Raw genomic sequence first — 22,264 nt, forward strand, 5'->3', positions numbered from 1 at the left:
CTCTGTCAAACCCAGAAGTCTCAGCCTCTTTCTCTCTCTCTCTTCTTTCAATTGAGAAAGCTGGCCAAATGTCATTCTTAACCACCTAAAACTGAATCTATAGTTGATTTACAGTTCTTAAAACTGATGTCACCTTAAATGTATTCTCAATCGTATTCTCCCTTCCAGTATTTCTTTTACATACTACTCATGGAATGAAGTATTAAACAGTAACCTCTTTTTTTCTTCTGTGTGTGTGGTTTTTTTTTTAAAGATTTTATTTATTTATTCATGAGAGACACACAGAGAGGCAGAAACCTAGGCAGAGGGAGAAGCAGGCTCCCTGTGGGGAACCTGATGCGGGACTCAATCCCAGAACCTCTGGATCATGACCCGAGCGGAAGGCAGACGCTCAACCACTGAACCACCCGGTCATCCAAATATGGGGACACATCTGAGACTAAAAGAAAGGCACCAAAGATATTTCAATTATTATATTTTATAATGTCTATTAGCTGATAGTTTTTTTTAATATTAGTGAATGAATTCAATAGTTCCAAACTGTTTCTTTTTTAAAAATATCCTTTCTACCTTGAGGACGACTTCAAGGTGCCTCTCTCCTCACCATGAACATGATTAAGTGCCAGGGTGGCAGTACACATTCTCTCCATTAGTCCACCTCCTGTCATAAACAAACAAACAAACAAACAAGCAGACAAATAAAATATATCATTTCTAAAGGAATATATGCACATATATTAAAAAATCAAAATAATTGGAATCATCTTAAAAGTTGCAATTTTGGTACTGAATTTGAAGTTGTTAACACTGTCACTGGACCCTGCTATATAGCCTATGATTTTTTTAATAAGAAAATAGTCCCTGTTGTTGAGGTAGCTCAACTCAATTATCAATACTTGATAATTTCAGAGGTTGGTTTTACGTATTTTATATTGATACAGGTAACTGTTTAAGCCACATTTTTACAGATGTTGTCTTTTTCTTGAATAAGAGTACCTTTTATCAATAAACACGCTTTTAGGACAAAACCCAGTCAAAGTAGTTGTTTCTTCTTAAGAATCTTTTTTTATTTCTTTGTGTAATTTAGATGCTGGAAAATGTGTCTTCTTAATTCCATTTCCATTTCTATTTAAGTTATCCAATTATAAACAAGCAGTCAATATAGTCTTTTCATTCCAAAACATAGTTATCGAATTATAATAGGAGACCTTTCTCCCTTATGTTGTAGAGATTAATCTCAAAGTGTTCCTGTTTAGAAACTTTATTTTTTTAGTTGCTGTTTGCTAAAACCATCAGAATCCAAAATGTTAGTGTTCCATTCATAAAATAATTTAATTAAATATTTCCAACTGATTTTGAACAAATGCAACCAAAATTTAGAGAATCTATTTACAGAAAATTCAATAACATTTCAAAACATATAAATTGGTTTTCAAAATGCTTCTTCAAATGTTTATAATTTTTAAAAAATTTAACTGACAACAAGCAGTAAATAGAAAAAGCATGTTGTGGCATAATGAAATATAATTTGTAATTCGACATTAGCTTTCTCCTACACACACACAAAATTTGTATTTCAGGTACTCTGTTCCAATAAAAAAGTTATGAATGTTAACAACTACAGCTTCTCTTTCATTGATAGAATACAAGAGTTTATGGATGTAAAATAAATTATATATGGGGTGCCTGGGTGGCTCAGTCAGTTAAGCATCTGACTCTTAGCTCAGGTCATGATCTCAGGATTGTGAGATTGAGCCCTGGGTCAGGCTCCCTGCTGGTCATGGAGTCTACTGACTTAAAAATTCTCTCTCTCCATCTTCACCTGCCACTCCCCCTACTACCCCCGCTCCTTCTCTAAAGAAAGATAAATAAGAAATAAAATGAAATAAATCATGTATGCATCACAAATAATTCCAAGAACACTGCAGCTCCACAGATTTCTTCTTTTTAAGTTATGCTGTGTTTACCACAAGCATAGCTACTATCTGTCACCATACAACACTACTACAATACCATTGACTGTATTCCCTATGCTGTACTTTCATTCCCGGCTTACTGGCTTTTTTACAACAATGATGAATTCCAACAAATATTTTATTCAGATCTGTCATGAGTACATTTATTCTCAAGGTTGAACTTTTTAAATGAATGTAAGAAGGACTTCACAATAGAATTTATGATAGCATTACATAGTTCATCTTTGACAAATGTAATTCCAAAAGCTTTACCTTGATTACAGAATTAGATTTAAAAATTAATTTAAAATTAATTTGACCAATTTTCTCTATAAAGCAAGAAATGATACTGAAACAAGCCTAACATCATTTAATTGCTTGCAAATTTCCTGTCATGCACTTTTCCAAGAAAAAATGAAATTTAAAAAAAGTGAAATTAATTCAGAAAAGTAATGATTTGATCTAAATAAAAACTCATTTTTATAGAGTAATGTGTAAATGCTGCCCTTACAAATACACATATCAAATGACCATCTTTTGTTTTATTTTTGAAGAGACTGTAATTTTTGAAATCAATGCTGTGTGTCTCGTGGCTTTTATGTAGGTGTAAGATTTCATGAATGTTAAATATAAACACTGTCTTGTTTTAAGCTGCACATTCATCAATTCTCTTGTAAAATGGAAATTTGGTGCTTAATTTTTCAATGTTGAATTTTCATTTCTTTTAGCCCATTGCTGCTAGAAAGATTTATTGAAAGATATGAGTGTTGCCAAGTAATAAAATAAATGTCTAGGTTTCAAAGCATTCAGATCGCGTTCTATATGCTCCATAGCAGCACTGCTCTGCTTTTACTTACAAGTAACTTTTAATTTTCCATGACACTTGGATACCTTAACTGACACCTTACAGACGTCACTGGTTTGTACACCACGTGGAGCAGTGGGGGAGAAAAGTTGAACACTTCTGCCACTACTCAGATCAAAACTCAGCTGCCTCTGAAAGGGAGATGCTAGTTTCTTGTTACTGAAAGGGTCCAGTAAAGATAGATGGACCATTCCTGATGTTTGCTTTTGTACAGATTTAACCTAATATTAAGATACTAAAGTAGTCTCATACTCTTCTGCCATAGGAGAATCTAGAAATAAAATTGAAGGATCTATTGAACCAAAAATGAAGTATTTTAACACAGTAATTAATAATATCTAATCTAAAAATGAAAAATCTAGAACAAGTGCTAAACCAAAGAGGATATGAAGAAAAAAAAAGTAATGTAGGGCTGTCTTGGCAAACCTAGTTGTGTAATTTTAATATAACCTATAAATAGGTGACTCTCAAACCTTTATCTTCAATAATCTTAACCTCACTTTCAATATATATGTGTGATTTCAACTATTTTCAACATATATATCAATGCTCAGATTTATGACCATCCTGTTGGCATCTTAAGCTCAAGATACCCCAAAATAAGATCATCATATACAACCCCCCCACACACCCTCCCTTTCTTCCTTCTCCCTTCTCCCTTCTCCCTTCTCTATTTCTTTTTTTTTTTCTTTTTTAAGATTTTATTTATTTATTCATGAGAGACACAGAGAGGGGCAGAGACATAGGCAGAAGGAGAAGCAGGCTTCCTGTGGGGAACCTGATGCGGGACTCCATCCCAGGACCCCAGAATCATGACCTGAGCCAAAGACAGACACTCAACCACTGAGCCATGCAAGTTTTCCTTCCTTCTCTATTTCTAATTCAGATATTCAAACAGCCTGCTAGATGGCAAATAATATTTTATGTACTGAAAAATATTCCAGTGACTAAAATGAAATAATCTCAGCTTTTATGAAGTTTCAGTCCTAGAATCTAGGTAGAAAAATACTTCAAAACTTGATGAAGGGCAGCCTGGGTAGCTCAGCAGTTTAGCGCCACCTTCAGCCCAGGGCCTGATCCTGGAGACCCAGGATCGAGGCCCACATCAGGCTTCCTGCCTGGAGCCTGCTTCTAGCTCTGCCTCTCTCTCTCTCTCTCTCTCTCTCTCTCTCTCTGTGTGTGTGTGTGTGTGTGTGTCTCATGAATAAATTTTAAAAAGTTAAAATTAAAATTAAAAAAAACTTGACAAATATATACAATGTCAAGTGAAGATAATTTCTACAGGAAAAGAGAATAGAAAAAAACTAATGCTTACTGATTGGAGGAAAGGTATTTTATAAGACAGAGAAGGCTGCTCTATTGACATGAGATATGAGCTATAGACTGGCATAGCTACCTGTCAGTGACTTAGACTTGAAACTTTGAAGTTGCTCCAACTTCTTATTCTTCCTTAAATATATATTTAATCACCAGTTTTGACAAAATGAGCTACTGAAATTTGCCTCTGACTTATATTCCTGAACAACCACTGGAAAAGAATGAGAGTTTTCTCCTTTGGCATCTCAAGAATGCAAATGACTGTTTAAAAAAATTAATTTACTGTATGTATTGTGATTACACTTATCATGATATCTACCATCTTAAATTTTTAAAATTTATTAATTTTAGAAAGAGAAAGAGCGAGAGCAGTGAGAGGGGGAGTGGGAGGGGCAGAGGGAAGGAATCTCAAGTAGACTCCCCACTAAACTAACTTGGAGCTTGATCTTACCACCCCGAGATCATGATCCAAGTGGAAACCAGGAGTCAGACGCTTAACCTACTGAATCAACCTAGGTGTCTCTACCCTCTTCAATTTTTAAGTATACAATACATAATTGTTGACTGTAGGTACAACAGATCTGTTTTACAGAAGATCTCTAGAACTTATTCATCTTGCTTGACTACAACTTTAGGCCTGTGGATTAGTAATTCTCATTTTGCCTTCTCCCCAGCTCCTGACAACTGCTATTCTACTCTTTGATTCTATTGATTTAACTATTTCACACACCTTAAATAAGTGAAATCATACAGTATGTGTTATTCTATAACTAGCTTAATTTACTTAGCATAATGTCCTCAAGGTTTATCCATGTTAAACTGGATAGGGAAAAATTAGAGAAGAAGACAAACCATGAGAGACTCCTAACTCTGGGAAACAAAGGGTTACAGAAGGGGAGGAGGGGGATGGGGTAACTGGGTGATGGGCATTAAGGAGGGCATATGATGAGGTGAGCATTGGGTGTTATATGTTGGCAAACTGAATTTAAATAAAATCTTAATTTAAAAAATTAAAAATAGGACTACCAAATGGTCCAGTAATCTTACATGCATTTTTCCAAAAGAAATAAAATCAGGATCTCAAAAAAATATTGGCACTATTATGTTTAGTGCAGTACTAGTCACAATAACCAAAATGTGGAAACAATGTAAATACCCACTGACAGATAATGGGTAAAGAAAATGTGGTATAGATATACAATGCAATACTACTCAGCCTTTAAAAAAAAATCTGCACTATGCAAAAATACTTTAGTTTCTAAGGTAATAGTTTCCTAAAGGTTAGTTGCAATGTAAATTTGGAAACTGTATCAACAAATTCTTAATACTCTTGTAAGTTAAAGTCCATTTGTCTATTTTGCCCTTTGAATGGATATTTTGCCTATGTAAAATTTTTAACATCATGGTTCGGACATTTGGAAAATGTTACTTTGAAGAGTTATTTAGATCTTCCAAACACTAATGCATGTCATTGACCATATATTGAAAGGTCACTTTTGTTAATATCACCATTAATCTCCTCAAAAAATCATTATTTATTGGGCAAATGATTTTTTTCAAAACTCTAATTTTGACTTGAAAGTTCAAAATCTATCATTGCTGATAAATATTCTCAGTTGTTTCCCTCAATATGCTAGGCTCATTTCCTTTATTTTTGAGAAATGGTCTGCCATATATAATAACCATAATTTGCTAATCTTTTTTTTCAAGTAAAAATAGTGTTTCATTAAAAAAAAAAACTGATTTAACTTGTGAATCAATCATCCCCAGTTCTCTTCCTTAAAAGAATCATTATAATAAAATATGCAGCTGAAGTACTTTACATGTACACTTTAAGACCGATAATTTTTTTTATTTTTTATTTTTTTAGATTTTATGTATTTATTCAATAGAGACACACAGAGAGAGGCAGAGATATAGGAAGAGGGAAAAGCAGGCTCCCTGTGGGGAGCCTGAGGCAGGACTTGATCCCATGACCCCAGGATCACAACCTGAGCCAAAGGCAGATGCTCAACCGCTGAGCCACCCGGGTGTCCCAACAGAGTGAATATTAAAAGAGCATTTATATAAGGTCAAAATTTAATAAAATTATAATTGTTAGTGCTTCATCAGGGATCGTGGGCATTCCTTAAAATTTGCATTGTTATTCCTGCACTACAAGATATGGCAGTAAAGAACACAATAAGGACCAACACAGTTTGTTGCCACTGTCTGTAATTATGCTAAAGCACTTGAAGTTTTACCTTTCCATTGTTGTTTGACAATCTGGGCAAATGTCAACATGATGAGAAAAGCAAATGTCTCATTTTGATTATGGAAGTGGTTTGGACCTTGCGAATCTCATGCTACAGTTTCTAAAGCATAATTTCTGTCACGTCACTCCCCTGCTCAACACTCCAATTGTTCATCATTGCCCACAAGGAATTTTAAAAAAATCAAAGTTTTCAACCTGGAATTTAAAATTCACGCAACCTTATATTAATTTATCTTCTCATTCCATATGTTCCTTCATGCCAATTGGCCCTAGACAAATGAAGCTATTTCTATTCCTACTATATACCCTGGGGATTTGCAGTTTCTTTCAACTAATTATACTGTTCTCTTTGCCTGAGTACCTTATCTTTTCTCACATTCATTGTAAGAAGCCGCTGTCTTTTATCAGGGTCCATTTCAAATGAGGCCTAAGTGGGTATCATAGTTCTTTCTTCCCAATGCACATAACACTTACCACTTATTTTCTACCCTGTAATAACATTCTCGGGCCCTGCAGCCTAGTAGGATATATTATATGCGGTTGGTACTCAATAAATACTTGAAGAAACAAATGTTTGGTTGCATTGAGTCATTTGTTTAATGTGTTTCACTGCAATTACCATATGGGATTGTTGGCTGAAATTAGGGTTTGTCTTTCTTCCCCAAATAAAGTATTTCTTGTTGTGAAATGTATTATGGTATAAGGCAGTTCAACTCACCACCTTGATCTCATTAGCTGATCTGTTCTTCACATTCTCAGACTTGTATAAAGATCTGCCAACCAAAAGCATAAGGATGTTAAAACACTTTGAACTGTGTAAAAGAGTATTGATTTTTTTTAGGTTAGTTTGAAGGTTTACGGAGACAAAATTACCATTTAGTTATTTTCCTTGAACATCCATGTAAATTACTCAGAACAAAAGAATTACCCCTTACACATGCCATCTCACTATATTCTTTTTGGCTTCAAACAACTATTTTAGGGGCCATAAGGAAGTAGCATATTTTGATTAGGAGTTTCCCATACCTAAATAACTGGTGTGGGTGATTATTTAACACAGGAAGCTAAATACAAGGCCTAAAATTGGCATTAGAGAATAAAGCTTGTCTTTGAGAGAATCTCAGAGAGTTTGTTTCTTTTCACGGAAGTCCCTAAAAAAAAAAAAAAAAAAAAAAAAAACAAAAAAAAAAAAAACAGGATATAAAAACAAAATGGAGTTTCTCTATTGGTCTGCCTAAATTGGGGCAAAATAATTTCACATATTTTGTCTTAGTGATTGTATGGAAGAATAGGTACATGTCTTACCTGGAAGCAGATAAGTATTGATGCCCATCCTTAGATCCCTAAGAGATTGCATCTATTTTCTCCCTAGGTAAAATGACATTTATAATGGATTTATCAGAGGGCTTATGAATACAAGGAAAATCCTTCTGATTATTAGCAACCAAATCATTAATTGCAAGGTCCAGTGAAATGTATTCCACTAGAAGCGAGTCAAATATAGCCCCATAGGTTCCCATATCTATTCTGAAACCAGAATTCAGACATGCCTCTTCAATCTGGATGACTTTACATCTACCAAATAGTCATTGCACCATAAGGAGCCATCTCTCTGATGGTACTGTGCTGCAACTTCAACAGCTGACTCCCAGAGAATATGAAGAGATGCTCTGATCACTGATGCCTTTACTACCACCATCCCTCCCCATTGCCAATGGAGTAGATTCTGCTGACTACGCCCAAGGCTTAGGTGGGTGCAGTTGAGTCTCTGACTCTAGTCACTACTATCACAGCTACTTCTGATTCTGCTCTTTCTAGAAGATTCCTTGCCAGGTATTGTGGGAGAAGGGAGGATGATCAGTTCCCTTCCCTACACATTGCTGTGTCCAGCCAATTCTGCTTGTGCCAGCTGTTTTTAATCACTCAGCAGCCTCTTCCCTACAATACCAGCTTGCCTCCAGGATAACTTGTTTGGGAAAATTTCCTTTGTTTTCTGCTTCATGAATCTAGAGCTTCTGCTTCCTTGATCTGTCCACTTGACTGAGTTCAAAAGCCAGATCCTGGGGTTCTTGGGTGGCTCAGTCGGTTAAGCGTCTGCCTTTAGCTCAGGTCATGATCCTGGAATCCTGGGATGGAGCCCTGAATTGGGTTCCCTGCTCAGTGGGGCCCCTCCTTCTCCCTCTCCCTCTGCCTGCTGCTTCCCCTGCTTGTGCTCTCTCTCTCTCTCTCTAATAAATAAAATCTTAAAACAAACAAACAACAGATCCTATGTTCTCTCTGTCTCTACCTGTAACAAAAATCTCCCCCTACAAGCTCCATTCACTTTTGATTCCCTCTCTACAGCACACTTTAAGTGCACATTTCAGCAGCTTCTAATGCAGGGGGTGGGGGTGGGGATCCTGCTTTTCTTGGATACCTCTCCTATATAAATACAAATTTTTCCATTTACTAAAAGACGCTGATTTATTTTTACAAAATATGTTAGCTAATTCTATCCTGAATTCACTGATAGCACGTGCAAGGGTTTCCTCCTCCACAAACTGTTCCACATGGATTTTTCTTTGTCCTCTGATTTTCTCTGAATAGCTGACATTTCTATCTAAAATATCATTTTGTTCATTTGGGATTTGGAACAAAGAAGCAGATGCCATGAACTAAAATAGTTAATGATTAAATCGAGAAAGATAAAAGCCTTGGTACTTTCCCCACAGATACTATAATTTAGGTCTTTTCCTAACCAGTAAAAATTTCAGTTTTTGTTATTAAGAGCCCTGAATAATTTCAGAGTAGGTGAGAAATGGAATGGAACCAAAATGAATTCTTGAACTAATCCAGTAGCTGCCCATTCCAAAGAAAGATTGTATATGCATGTCCTTTGAAGTTTATATATGCTGTGCTATGGTTTTTATTAGCCTGCTACATTTTTTTACATTATTTGATGAGTATTCTATGTGAATAAACTTCAACAGAATTTGGTGAGATGGGATTGTGTGATGCATAACTCAGCCTTTTGAGTTAAGATGACACTGGTCTTTCCACCCTTGGGAATGTACAAGCTTTTTTTTTAAATTTATTTCTTTGAATGCCCTTTTATATTATAAATATTTTTATTATGTTTTGCCTAGTTGGGTACACAATGAATGATCTCATTTTTGAATGGCAAGATGAGGCACCTGTACAAGTGGCCGAAGGACTCACTTTGCCCCAGTTTCTGCTAAAAGAAGAGAAAGATTTACGATACTGCACTAAACATTACAACACAGGTAATTACAATTGTGACTTTTGGTTTTATGATATTCAGTGCTTCTTAATTATAGTGGTAGGTTAATTATTTTAACTATTTATAGCTCAGTGTTTTTCATGGTCAGAGAGCAGAAAATGAATTCATATGAAACTTACATATGCTTAGACTCAATGCATACTGTTATATAATTGATTCGTATAGGCTCAAAGAAATGCTTCATATTCAATTATATCTTTTGGGGGTTCTTTTGTGTGTGTGTGAAAAGCTCATAGTTATATATGAATAATGTTTCCAAAACAAGTTCCTTTCATTTCTGTGTGAGCAGTAAAATGTACTGTTTACCTTTCTAGGGCAATATGCATTGTGTTTGATAACAAAATGAAAGAAACTGTTTTTTGTTGTTGTTGTTGTTGTTGTTTTTAAGGCTTCATTTGTCTAAATCTCTCTTTGGCTACAATTTCATGCATTTCAAGTTATTGTTACTTAGGTACCTACTACTCACATTGACACAGTAGCCTTTTGTTTTTGTGGATAGAGATAAGATATTGTTATTAAGGATTGATAGACTTAATGTGACATTTGCACATTCATGAGACCTGTTCGCTTCTCTCAACCATCATGGGCTATTCTCATAATATCTAGTCTTGCTGCCCAGCCTATTCCTACAAATTCCGTTAACGATCACCTATAAATGGGCCATCACTTCAATGTGGCTAGTCCACAGCATCCCACTATCATCAACTGCAGCTCTTATTATTTCATTACAGTAACTATGATTCCTCTTTGGCTCATCATTTTCCAGGATTCTGACCTGACCTTTCACTATACAAGGTCTTTAATCTTTTTTATCTCTTTAATCAATTCACATGATCTGGTGAAAAAGTCACTGTCATTTTCTTAACCCAGGGATGAGGCTGATATTTAATGGCGAGTTCAAAGTTAACATCTGAACACAAAGAGAAAGGGAGAACAGGTCAATATCAGTCAGTATCCTGCCCAACTCCCTAGGGGCAGTTACAATGACAAGCAAGTTTTAGATGCTAAGAGGCCTCAAGAGTTGGCTTAAGTTGGTGGATTAGTTTCCTAGGGCTGCTGTAACAAAGTACCACAAACTTGGTGGTATCCCTTGACTGTCTCCCCAAGATCCTCTTCTATCTCGTCCCCTTATGCTATATTTTGGCCACCATGATTTGCTTTCTTACATATGCCACACTGATTCCTGCTTCAGGGCCTTTGTACTTTCTCTTCTTTCTGTTTATACTCTCCTATACATAAGTACTTCTATACTACATACATACTGTATCCCCAAATTATCCTAAACCAAATATTCTCACATACTTCAAGACTGCTCAAATGCCAGTCCTCAAATGAGTCTGTGTAACAAGTATATGTTAAACACTCAACATCCCACCTTCCACTTACTGCTTTCACTGTCTGAAATTTTATATTTAATTTATATGCTTACTTATTGATTGTTTCCCTTATTACCAAAAGTTTTTAAAGCCAAGGATTATATATATTCTTTCTGTTTCTATGTTACTGCACTCTGTTGAAGTACGTAGATGCTCAATAAATACTTGTTGAGTAAAATAATAAGTAAAAAGTGGATTTGAACCTGGAAAATTTGTCTGTACATGTGAGACTATTACAACTTGCCTCCTTGGGAGGAGCAGATTTACTCTAAACAGGAAACTTTTCCTTTAGATCTGTATCAGCAAGAAGGCTTTTTGTTCCTCCAGTTTTTTTGAGGTGAACTTACATAAATTAATAGGATAATCAGTGTACAACCTGATGATTTAATATATGTATACCCTGTGAAAGGATACCTATCAAGTTAGTTAACACATCCATCACCTGACATATTTACCTTTTGTGTGTGAGATAATATTTATGTTCTACTCTATTAGCAAATCTCAGTATAGCATTATCAATTACAGTCACTGTGTTATATAAGATCCTCAGACCTTGTTCATCTTGTAACTGAAGATTTTTTTTAAAAACAACTCTATCGAGATATAATTTACATACTAGGGATCCCTGGGTGGCACAGCGGTTTGGCGCCTGCCTTTGGCCCAGGGCGCGATCCTGGAGACCCGGGATCGAATCCCATGTCGGGCTCCCGGTGCATGGAGCCTGCTTCTCCCTCTCCCTTTATCTCTGCCTTGTCTCTGCCTCTCTCTATATATATGACTATCATAAATAAATAATAAAAAAATAAAAAAAATAATTTACATACTATAAAATTCACTTTTTTAAGGAATACAGCTCAATGACTTTTAGTATATTCGCATATGTGTGCAATCATCACCATAATCTTGAAATCTTTTATCACCTGTAAAAATAAACCTTATATCCTTTAGCAGTCCTTCCCAACTAGCAGCTCCAGGCAATCACTAATCAACTTTCTGCATCTATAGCTTTATATTTTCTGGATGTTTTATATAAATGAAACCATATGTGGTCTTTTTGATAGTTTTCTTTCACTTAGAAGAATGTTTTTGAGATTCATCTCTATGGTAGCATACTTCAATACTTCATTCATTTTTATTGCCAAGTACTCTATTGTATGGGTAATCCTCATTCTGTTTATTCATTCACCAGTTGCTAGACATTGGGGTATTTCCAACTTCTGGACCACTTATGAACACTCACATACAAGTTTTGGGGTGGATATATGTCATATAGCTTGAGTATAGACTTAGGACTGGGAAGTTGGATCATAAGGTAAATCTATGCAGCCAAACTGTTTTTCAAAGTATTCACATCTTTTTACAATCTTTCCAGCAATGAATGAGGATTCCAGTTTCTCCACATCCTAACCAACCCTTGTTATTGTTCGTCTTCTTTATTATAGCCATTTTAGTGAGTGAAGTAATATCTTATTGTGGTTTTGATTTGTATTTCCCTAATGAGTAATGCTGAGCATCTTTTCATGTGTTTATTAATATTTGCATGTCTTCCTGGAAAATAAATGTTCATTAGACTCCCTTGTCCATTTTCTAAGTCAGTTATTTCTATTTTTGATTTACATATGCTTTTTCCAGTTAATATGTTGTCTTTTCATTTTCTTAATGATGTTATTTGAAGTACAAGAACTTGGGACCCCTGGGTGCTCAATGGTTGAGCATCTGCCTTCAGCCTAGGTCATGATCCTGCGGTCCCGGGATCAAGTCCCACATTGGGCTTCCTGTATGGAGTCTGCTTCTCCTTCTGCCTCTCTCTCTGCCTCTCTCTCTCTCTCTGTGTCTCTCATGAATAAATAAAATCTTTTTTCTTATATCAAGGTGAAATTTTGATAGAAATTACAATGAATTTGTAGAGCAATATGGGAAATATTTTGATCTGGCCATATTTAGTCTTCTAATTAATGACTACAGAATGATTTCCCATTTGTTTCAACTTTCTTTAATTTTGCTCAGCTGTGTTTTGCATTTTTTAGTGTAGAAGCCTTACATTTCTTTTGTCAAATTTATTTGTAAGCATTTTATTTCATTTGGTTATATTGTAAATGGAGTTGTTTGCTCAATTTAATTTTTTGATTGTTTATTGCTAGTGTATAGAAACAAGGTTGATTTTTGTATACTGATAGTGTACCCTATAACCTTGCTGAGCTCAGCAGTTCTAAGACATTCTTAGTGAATCCTTAAGATTTTCTATATGTGAGGTAATGTTCCGCCTATAGATAGTTTTACTACTTCCTTCTTATCTAAACCTTTTACGTATATTGTTGCCCTAATTATCCCGGCTAGACCTTCTCAGTATAATATTTAATAGTTGTGGTAAGAAAAGACATTTTTGCCTCGTTCCAGAATTTATTTGGAAAGCATTCAGCTTTTCACCATTGAATACAGTATCAGCTATAAGTTTTTTTATAAATGCCCTGTATCAAGTTGGGGAAATTACTTTCTGTTTCTAGTTTGTTGCGTGTGTTTGTTATGAAAGACTGTTGGATTTTTGACAGTTTTACTTCTATTGAGATGATCATATAGTTTTTATATGTCTTTGTTCTATTTATACAGTGTATTACATTGACTTGGGAGGTTAAGCCCAACTTACTTGCATTCCATGATAAATTCTAGTTGGTTATGATGTATAGCTCTTTTCATATGTTGTTGCATTCAGTTTGCTAGTATTTTTCTGAAGTTTTTATATTTATATTCATAAGAGAAATTGTCTATATACTTTTTTCTTCCTATGATATCTTTGTCTGGTTTTACTATCAGGGTAATATTGAGTTCATTGAATGGCTTAGGAATTATTCCTTGCTCTCTAGTTCCTGGAAGAGTTTTTGAAGGATTGTTATTAATTCTTTTTAAAAAGTTTAACAGAATTCACAAGTTAAGCTTTGTGGTTTTTAGTTGTCCCTTGTGTAAAGTTTTAAAATTGATAATCTAATCTCTTTACTTTTCTCTATTTCTTCTTGAGTCGGTTTTAGTATATGTATCATTCTATATATTTGTCCATTTCATCTAAGACATTCCACTTGTTGGTATACAGTTTTTCATAATATTTCCTTATAATCCTTTTATTTCTCTGAGTAGTGATGTCCTCTTTCATACCTAATTTTAATAATTTGATTCTCCTTCCTTTCTTGCTTCATCTATCTCAGCCAGAATACTTTTTTCTTAATGATTTTATTATTTATTTATTTATTTATTTATTTATTTATTTATTTATTTATTTTAGAGAAAGACAAAGAAGGAGGGGGAGGGAGAGGTAGAGATAGACAGAGAGAGAGAGAGAATCTGAAGGGGACTCTGTGCTAAGCAAGGAGCTGGACTTGTGGCTGGATATCATGACCCTGAGATCATGACCTGAGCTGAAACCAATAGTCCAAAGCTTGACCAATTGAGCCACCCAGTCACTCCACAGCCAGGATACTTTTAATTGCAAATCATGGACAACCAAAAATAAGTAGCTCAAATGCCATAAAATAGTCAATCATGTGCCCATTTTTATATTGGATTATTTGTCTTTTCATCAGTGAATTGTAATATTCTTTATATTGTCTCTTGTTTGAAGGAGAATTGAGACTAGAATACATTTGTTTTTGTTTTTTTTCTTTGTATAAAGATGAATAAATTAATCAAAATAAATTTTGAATCACCTAAAAGAAATAAACTTTAAGTCTGAAAAGTAAAATAAATAATTAAATAAATTTAAAAAAATGAGAGTCAAAATATAAATGTGCTTAAAGAAGCTCCAGTCTTATTTTACTAGTGTTACCATGTCAGAACTTGTATAACTTGTTCGTTTTTCTCTCTAGAGCCACTCATATGCATGTGGTGTGTGTGTGTATGTATATATTGCCATTATTTTTCTTCCCCATGTTAGCTATGAACACACTCTTTATAAGTCAAAATGAGAATTTTTAAGTACTCAAAAGGTCAGTAATTATTACTAATTTCATCGTGGGATTACTTGAATAATTTTTAAATAATTTTTTAAAGCTTTATGTATTTATTTACTTGAGAAAGAGAGAGAGAGGGAGAATGCACACATGCCCATGAGCCAGCCAGAGGGGATGGTGGGGATGGTTAGTGGGGGTAGAGGCAGAGGGCGAGACAGTGAGAAACTTAAGCAGACTCCACGACAAGTGTAGAGTCTGATGGGCAGCTAAATCCCATGATCCTGAGGGCACAATCTGAGACTAAGATGTGGATGCCAACCAACTGTGAGACTCAGATGCCCTGAGATTACTTTGATAATTTAACAGTGGTATCTTGAAAATGTTTAAATTATTCCTGCCCTATTTCATTATTTTAAAAATTTTGTATTTTAATAGAATCTTAAAAATCTAAAGTATATTCATGTATTTCAAGAATTTTTAGGCATTTCATGTGTAGTTGATAAAAGAATCACAGTGAACTTGCATGTGTGTTTCTGATCACTAAACATCTAGGAGTGGGATCTGACTTTCCCAGAGTTTCTGAAACTTTATTAGGAATTTTAAGCCCTAGAATCTCATCCATTCCTTCAGCCAGTGGTTGTGCCCGTGAATCACGTAGCACATGACTCAAGTCACAATCCTGGAAGTTTTGCACTGAAACTTATCTAAAAATACACTAGCAATTTCCCTAGATGTGCTCTTTGATTCTCTTTCACAATTAGATCAGAGAATGCCACTTAGAAAAAGATTAGCATGTTAATTCACTGACCTTATCCTTCTTAAAATACTTAGAATAAGGAGAAAATAAAACCAAGAATTTGGTTATTCACATAAACAATTATTTTAAGGAAAGACAACATGGTCATGGTATTAGGAAGTTTAACCAGAGGATAAGCAGAGATATCAACAAAATGGTTAATTAAGACATAATTTATTCCTCTATTAATTACTTACCATAATAGAAACACCAGGCATAAATATATAGAACAAATATGTCTCAGGTTTTTTTAGTAAGTGTGCTTTTAAATTATGTTCAAATTTATTAATAGAGATAACATATTTTGCTTATTTTTGCTAACAGTTTCCAAATTATAAATGCATAAGATAACTTACATAAATTACATTTAAGGAACTATTCATCTTCAATTGAACTTACCCTTTAGATAAATAAATGCAAAGGCCTCTGGAACAAATAGCACCTGGCTGTCAATAAGTACTAAAAAGTACCAGACAGAACCAATGAGGAAGGGATAGACATTTCTCTGGTCTGACTCAGAAACAATTGCTAGAAGCAAGTGAAATGATAGATTTCTGAGGACTTTCAAAGTATGAAGTGCTAACCAAATGTGAAGCAACAAGATTACATACTATTTCCTGGAAAGTGTACCCTCATGTTGCTTCCGGATGCTAACAGAAAAATAAGAAAAATATTTTTCAGAAATCAATTTGCATACATGCTCTAGAATCCCTTTTCATCAGAATGGAAAATTTTAGGGCAAAATGTGGGAAGAAATGTGACATTTTATGTCATAACAAAGACCTGTTTTTACCAACCGCTGCATTTGTTTCACAATCAATTAGGAAAATTTACGTGTATAGAAGTGCGATTCCATCTGGAACGACAAATGGGATACTATCTGATCCAGATGTACATTCCCAGCCTCCTGATTGTTATTCTGTCATGGGTTTCGTTCTGGATCAATATGGATGCTGCACCCGCCAGGGTAGCCTTGGGGATAACTACTGTGCTGACTATGACCACCCAGAGCTCAGGATCACGAGCTTCCTTACCAAAGGTAAGCGTACCAAATGGACATACACATGTCTTAGTGCCTATACATATATTTGTGCAAATACTTATCGATAAAGAATATGGGACGCCTGGGTGGCTCGGCGGTTGAGCGTCTGCCTTTGGCTCGGGCGTGGTCCTGGAGTCCCAGGATCGAGTCCCACGTCCGGCTTCCTGCAGGGAGCTGCTTCTCCCTCTGCCTGTGTCTCTGCCTCTGCGTGTCTCTCTCTCTCTCTCTCTCTCTGTCACTCATGAATGAATAAATAAAATCTTAAAATGAAAAAAAAAAAAAAAGAATATTTTGGGCAGCCCGGGGCGGGTGGGGGGGTGGCGGGGAGCTCAGCGGTTTAGCGCCGCCTTCAGCCCAGAGTGTGATCCTGGAGACCCCAGATCGAGTCCTGAATTGGGGTCCCTGCATGGAGCCTGCTTCTCCCTCTGCCTGTGTCTCTGCCTCTCTGTGTGTGTGTCTCTCATGAATAAATAAAATCTTTTTTAATAATAAAGATTATTTTTACATAGAAAACTCATATACATATATAATCATCAACTTTTATCATATTGTATGGGTGTGCTATGGTAATCTACTTACTATTAGGACTAACACAATAATGAACATTTATATGATGCATGGTATATTCATGAATATATGTGGGTGTGGATATGCATAGCTTTACACATATTTTGCATTTTTTCTTAGTATAAATACTTAGAAGTGGAAATATTGCACTGATGGCTGTATATATTGGTGTGAATTGCCAAATGTCCCTCCAGAAAAATTTACAGCAGTTAGATGTCCAAGGTATAGTATGAGGGAGCCCATAGTGCTGTATATAGCACTTACTATTTGTGTGTGTGTGTGTGTGTGTGTGTGTGTGTGTGTGTGTTTGTCCCTCCTGGCTTTTAGGCTGTCATAGGTCAACAAAAAGGAAAGTTTATCTAATATGATTTTAGTCCACGTGAGCTGCCAGAATTAAAATAAACTGTTCTCTCTGTGACATTATAAAAAAACAAAAACAAAAACAAACAAACAAAAACACAACACGGTATTTCTTTTTACAGCATATGCTGAAATAAAGCATAGGAAGCTCTTTCTTAATTCATTTAGCAAATAACAATAGAAAATTATTTTCCTCTCCTAAATGACATCTAAGAAAAATTTCTACTATCTAAATTAAGTAATCCTGTCCAGCTTCCAACAGGCTTCACTATTATTTTCATTACAATGATGTAGATGTCATAAAATTATATTAACTTTTCTTGTGCATTTGATGCTATCTACTTGCAATGCCAAGCAAATTATAAGTCTATTGTCATGGCTTCCTTAACTCTTACCATGAATTGCATTGTATAATTCAATTTATTAGATTAAAATACCTAAATAAATACAAGTTGATGGCAGCACATTTTATCACTAAAAAAGTTATTTCACAAAGGAAGAACTTGATATTTAACAATGCTCACACTGCCTAAATAAAATTTAATGGTTGTCTTGCAAAATAAAGTCTACTTTTATTAACATTTAATTGAATTTTCAAAATGATCCATATCAACGACTGCTTTATAAAATACTGTTCAAATGGAAATTATAAATCTGCTTATAAGATTAAACTAATAAGTCTCAATGCTTATTTATATATGTGTAAATGTTTCAAGGACTCTGAGTAATAGTTGAAGTCCCATAGTCAATTTGTAAAGAAAATTGCCAGTTTACTCATTCATTTTCCTCAAATGCTAAATGGAAATAAAAGCTCATTCATTCTGTAGGTTGTCAACCAAAGAAGAGAACAAAATGCTCCATTTCAGAAAGCTACAGCTTCTGTGAGACACAGTATAAAGACAATTTTTAAATACAAACATTAAGGCATTATCAGAAGAGCATAGAGATCAGAGTGGAAGAAGCAGAAATAAAGCAACACATTTAAAAAAAAACATATCAGAGTGGAGACACAAGTTTGTTTTTTAAAGGAAAGACAATATTGAGGTGGCTTCATACTTTTTCTTTTTCTTTTTTTTCATACTTTTCCTAAAGACCTAGGAAAGATTTTTCAGAAATCATTAATTTCACTGTGATCTCAGGGAAAGAATAAATTTTCGACCATGTGCTCAATTATATACACAGATGCACACAAAGCCTTTACATCTCTCAGACCATAGAAACAATGACCACTAGAAATGTGATAATAGATTTATTTCTGACCCACAAAAATAATTGACTAACAAAATGATATCTTAAGAGAAAGTAACTATATCATTTTAGGTTTTGCGATAGTTAAGGAATGGGGGGTTGAGAATATTCAGTTATGTACATCAGAATTCGGGAAGGTAGACACTGAAAACCCAGGATAAACAACAAGAATTAATCTATTGGAAGAGACCACTCCAAAAAGTAGAAAATCTCTTGAAAAATATGATTCTGATTCTGTGATTTGGGAAGGCTAGAAAGGCAAGAGGGAAGGCCCACACTTGCCTTTAGGAACAGGTGGCTAAATCATATACCTTAGGACCTGCTATATTCTCAATCTCACAAAAGAACCCTCAGATGTCTAAAAGTCTTGCCACTGAAATATCCACCATTCTCCTACTAACAAAATCTAGGAAGTGGGGAAACAAAATTAAATTCAAGAAACCAATAGAGGATTATCAGAGGAGGAAGAAACAATAAATCATTAATTTATGATAATTGCTCAGAGTTCTGTCAAAGCTATTTGCCAATACATCTCCTGTAGGATACAAAGGAGTTTGGAAATCATCAAATAAGACTCAGGGTAGAAAATTTCAAAAGGGAATCCCTGGGTGGCGCAGCGGTTTAGCGCCTGCCTTTGGCCCAGGGCACAATCCTGGAGACCTGGGATCGAATCCCACGTCGGGCTCCCGGTGCATGGAGCCTGCTTCTCCCTCTGCCTGTGTCTCTGCCTCTCTCTCTCTCTCTCTCTCTCTCTGTGTGACTATCATAAATAAATAAAAAAAAAGAAAAAAAAAAGAAGATTTCAAAGGATATACCTTACTTAATCAGCACCTTAAGAACTACAGAGCTGAGATTCCACTCAGATATTTCCTATTGCATTGCCCTCTACAGTGTCATAATAAATCAAGCATGTAATGGCCCAAAACAAGAAGACATATGTGATTCATTTCTTGGAACATGAAGCTATTTGGCATTTCTGCAGTGCCTGCATTAGGTGACCAGAAAGGAGTGACAGTACATTCTATCACCAGCAATTGTTCAAAGTTGTGTAATGTTAGGGACATCCCCTAACACTGTGTTCTTGAAGCAGAATGAGTGAGAAAAAATGGTGATGATCATGAGCCATGTCAATGGAGGGTTTTTAAAACTTTTATAAAGATTAGATTTATTCTGAGTGGATTTTGGATGGATTTTAATGAGAGGATTAATCATTCTGACTTTTATTTGAAGATTAGATATAAGGGGTAGAGTAGAAATGGAAGTATAGAAACTGCCAAGCAAACTATTGTAATCTAGGCTGGCTAGATTGGTAGCAGTAAAGGTGGAGAGTAGCAGATGGATTTAGAAAGAGGTGGGCATTTTAAAGAAAATGTATTTGGAAGTGAAATAGACATGATTTGCTCATGAACTGGACCTTGAGGAGTAAGGGAAAAGGCAGGAGTCAATGGTGGCATTCAGGTAACTGGGCAAGTAATGGTAATAATTAATGAGGAAGGTTGGGGGAGGTAACTGATCTATGGTTGAACATATTAACTCTGAGATGTTTATAAAACAGCCAAGTGGAATGGTCAAAAAGTCAGAACTTGAGAAGTTTTGACAGGGACACTCATGCCTCAGACTTCAGGAAATAAAACTATAGATGGATAAGGAAGCAGAATAGGGATAATTTTTCTAAGAATGAAAGAAATCCCAGAAAGAATAGAAAAGATGTATTTGTGGTTGGCCGTCCTCCTCCAATTGGAAATGAACCTGAATATTCAGTCTTCTCTCTCCTTTCTTTTCCCAGGGCCATTTCTCCACCCCTAACCCTCTCTCCACACCCCTCCCCCACAGAATAGGTTAGACAGTTTTTCTAAAGGCAAGACCCACTCTAAAACTTTACTCTCAAACTCATTGAGATCTCAACATTCTGTGATTTTTTTTTCTTTTCAGATGTGGAAAAGCAATCCTCCCCAGAAGACTTAGGGTTAATCGGGGGTTCAAAGAGAGGATAATAACAATCATTTAATTATTTTTGAGTCTACATTTCATTTATACTAATACTTAGTTAAGATCTTGGCATTGAGAGAATTATATATATATATATATATATATATATTTTTTTTTTTTTTGACAGGAAGCAGGATTTATTGGTGGGCATGAATAGGGTTCGGGTGGTGCAAGGTTCTCATGAGTGGAGAGCCCTCCATTTGTCCAAGGGGCCAAGATTAGGGATGTATTTGACCCCACAGCCATCTGGGATGAGCCGCTTTTCGGCCACCATATCTTCAAATTCGTCCGCATTAAACTTAGTAAAGCCCCACTTCTTGGAGATGTGGATCTTCTGGCGGCCAGGGAACTTGAACTTGGCCCTGCGTAGGGCCTCAATCACATGCTCCTTGTTCTGCAGCTTGGTACGGATGGACATGATGACTTGGCCAATGTGGACCCTGGCTACTGTGCCCTGGGGCTTCCCAAAGGCACCTCGCATACCTGTCTGCAGCCTAGATTGGAGATAGCATGATGTCAGACCTCAAAGTCAGACCACAAAGGGCTGTCTCCAAGGTCCCTTAGGGCAACCCATACAATCAACAGGCTGCATACACTACCAAGGAGGCTACTGTTTGCAGCCATGGCACACTGGGCCCCCATGGAGAAAGAGCACAGTCGGCTTAATTGGCTGCAGAGAGAATTATATTTTTATTAAGTATAGAAATGGGTCAAAAAATAAATAAAAACTATAGAAATGGGTCAGAAGAGAGAAAATCAGTAGAAGGGATAAAATATAATTTTAATTTAGAAACTATAGGTTCTAGCAAGACTCCACACCAGGGAATTCTGGGTAGATCTACATTATACAGCAATATCATATACACTTTATCCTTTCTTTCCTGCTCTCAAAGAACAGTTATTTCTTATTGGGGACCTATTCCCACCTCTTTTTCATTCTCTTTTAGGGACCAACCAAGGTGCAGCTTTGTTACATGTTTTCAATTTCACACCATCTGCAGAAGTACACAAATATCACCATTACACACTAGTTTAGTATTTTAAAAATGGGTTTCTAAACTATTGTCATACCAGAGATCTTTGAACATAACATGTTAAACAGATAGACGTGTGTGCACGCCATCCACCCCCACACACACCCAGACACAAGCTTGGCAGGGGCCAGAGAATCTCTAGACTCCAAGTTCATCCAAGCCCTAGCGCTTTTTTGGGGGGTGGGGGGTAAAGATTGATAGATTGATTTGACAGAGAGAGTGGGTGCTCACCTGAGCTGGTAG

General features: G+C 35.7%; 1 protein-coding gene, 1 long non-coding RNA gene and 1 other non-coding gene across 4 annotated transcripts in view; 1 reads left to right on the forward strand and 2 right to left on the reverse strand.

Moving 5' to 3' along the window:
• The window catches only part of GLRA3 (glycine receptor alpha 3), a 183,714-nt gene that overhangs the window by 124,426 nt on the left and 37,024 nt on the right, over positions 1–22,264 (forward strand). For both annotated transcript variants that reach the window (XM_026017550.2, XM_072719654.1), the window contains exons 6-7: positions 9,517–9,654; positions 16,606–16,820. In XM_026017550.2, the coding sequence (XP_025873335.1) occupies positions 9,517–9,654; positions 16,606–16,820 (353 nt within the window). The remainder of the gene's footprint in view (positions 1–9,516; positions 9,655–16,605; positions 16,821–22,264) is intronic.
• LOC140594053 (uncharacterized) lies at positions 578–8,000 on the reverse strand. Its single transcript, XR_011994581.1, has 3 exons — positions 7,697–8,000; positions 7,110–7,164; positions 578–661 (listed from the first exon to the last, which is right to left on the reverse strand). It is a non-coding gene; the product is annotated as an uncharacterized lncRNA (long non-coding RNA).
• LOC112908195 (small nucleolar RNA SNORA70) lies at positions 21,530–21,663 on the reverse strand. Its single transcript, XR_011994595.1, has one exon. It is a non-coding gene; the product is annotated as a small nucleolar RNA SNORA70 (small nucleolar RNA).

The sequence above is a fragment of the Vulpes vulpes genome, chromosome 9 (genome assembly GCF_048418805.1).
Source record: "Vulpes vulpes isolate BD-2025 chromosome 9, VulVul3, whole genome shotgun sequence".
NCBI classification, from domain to species: Eukaryota; Metazoa; Chordata; class Mammalia; order Carnivora; family Canidae; genus Vulpes; species Vulpes vulpes.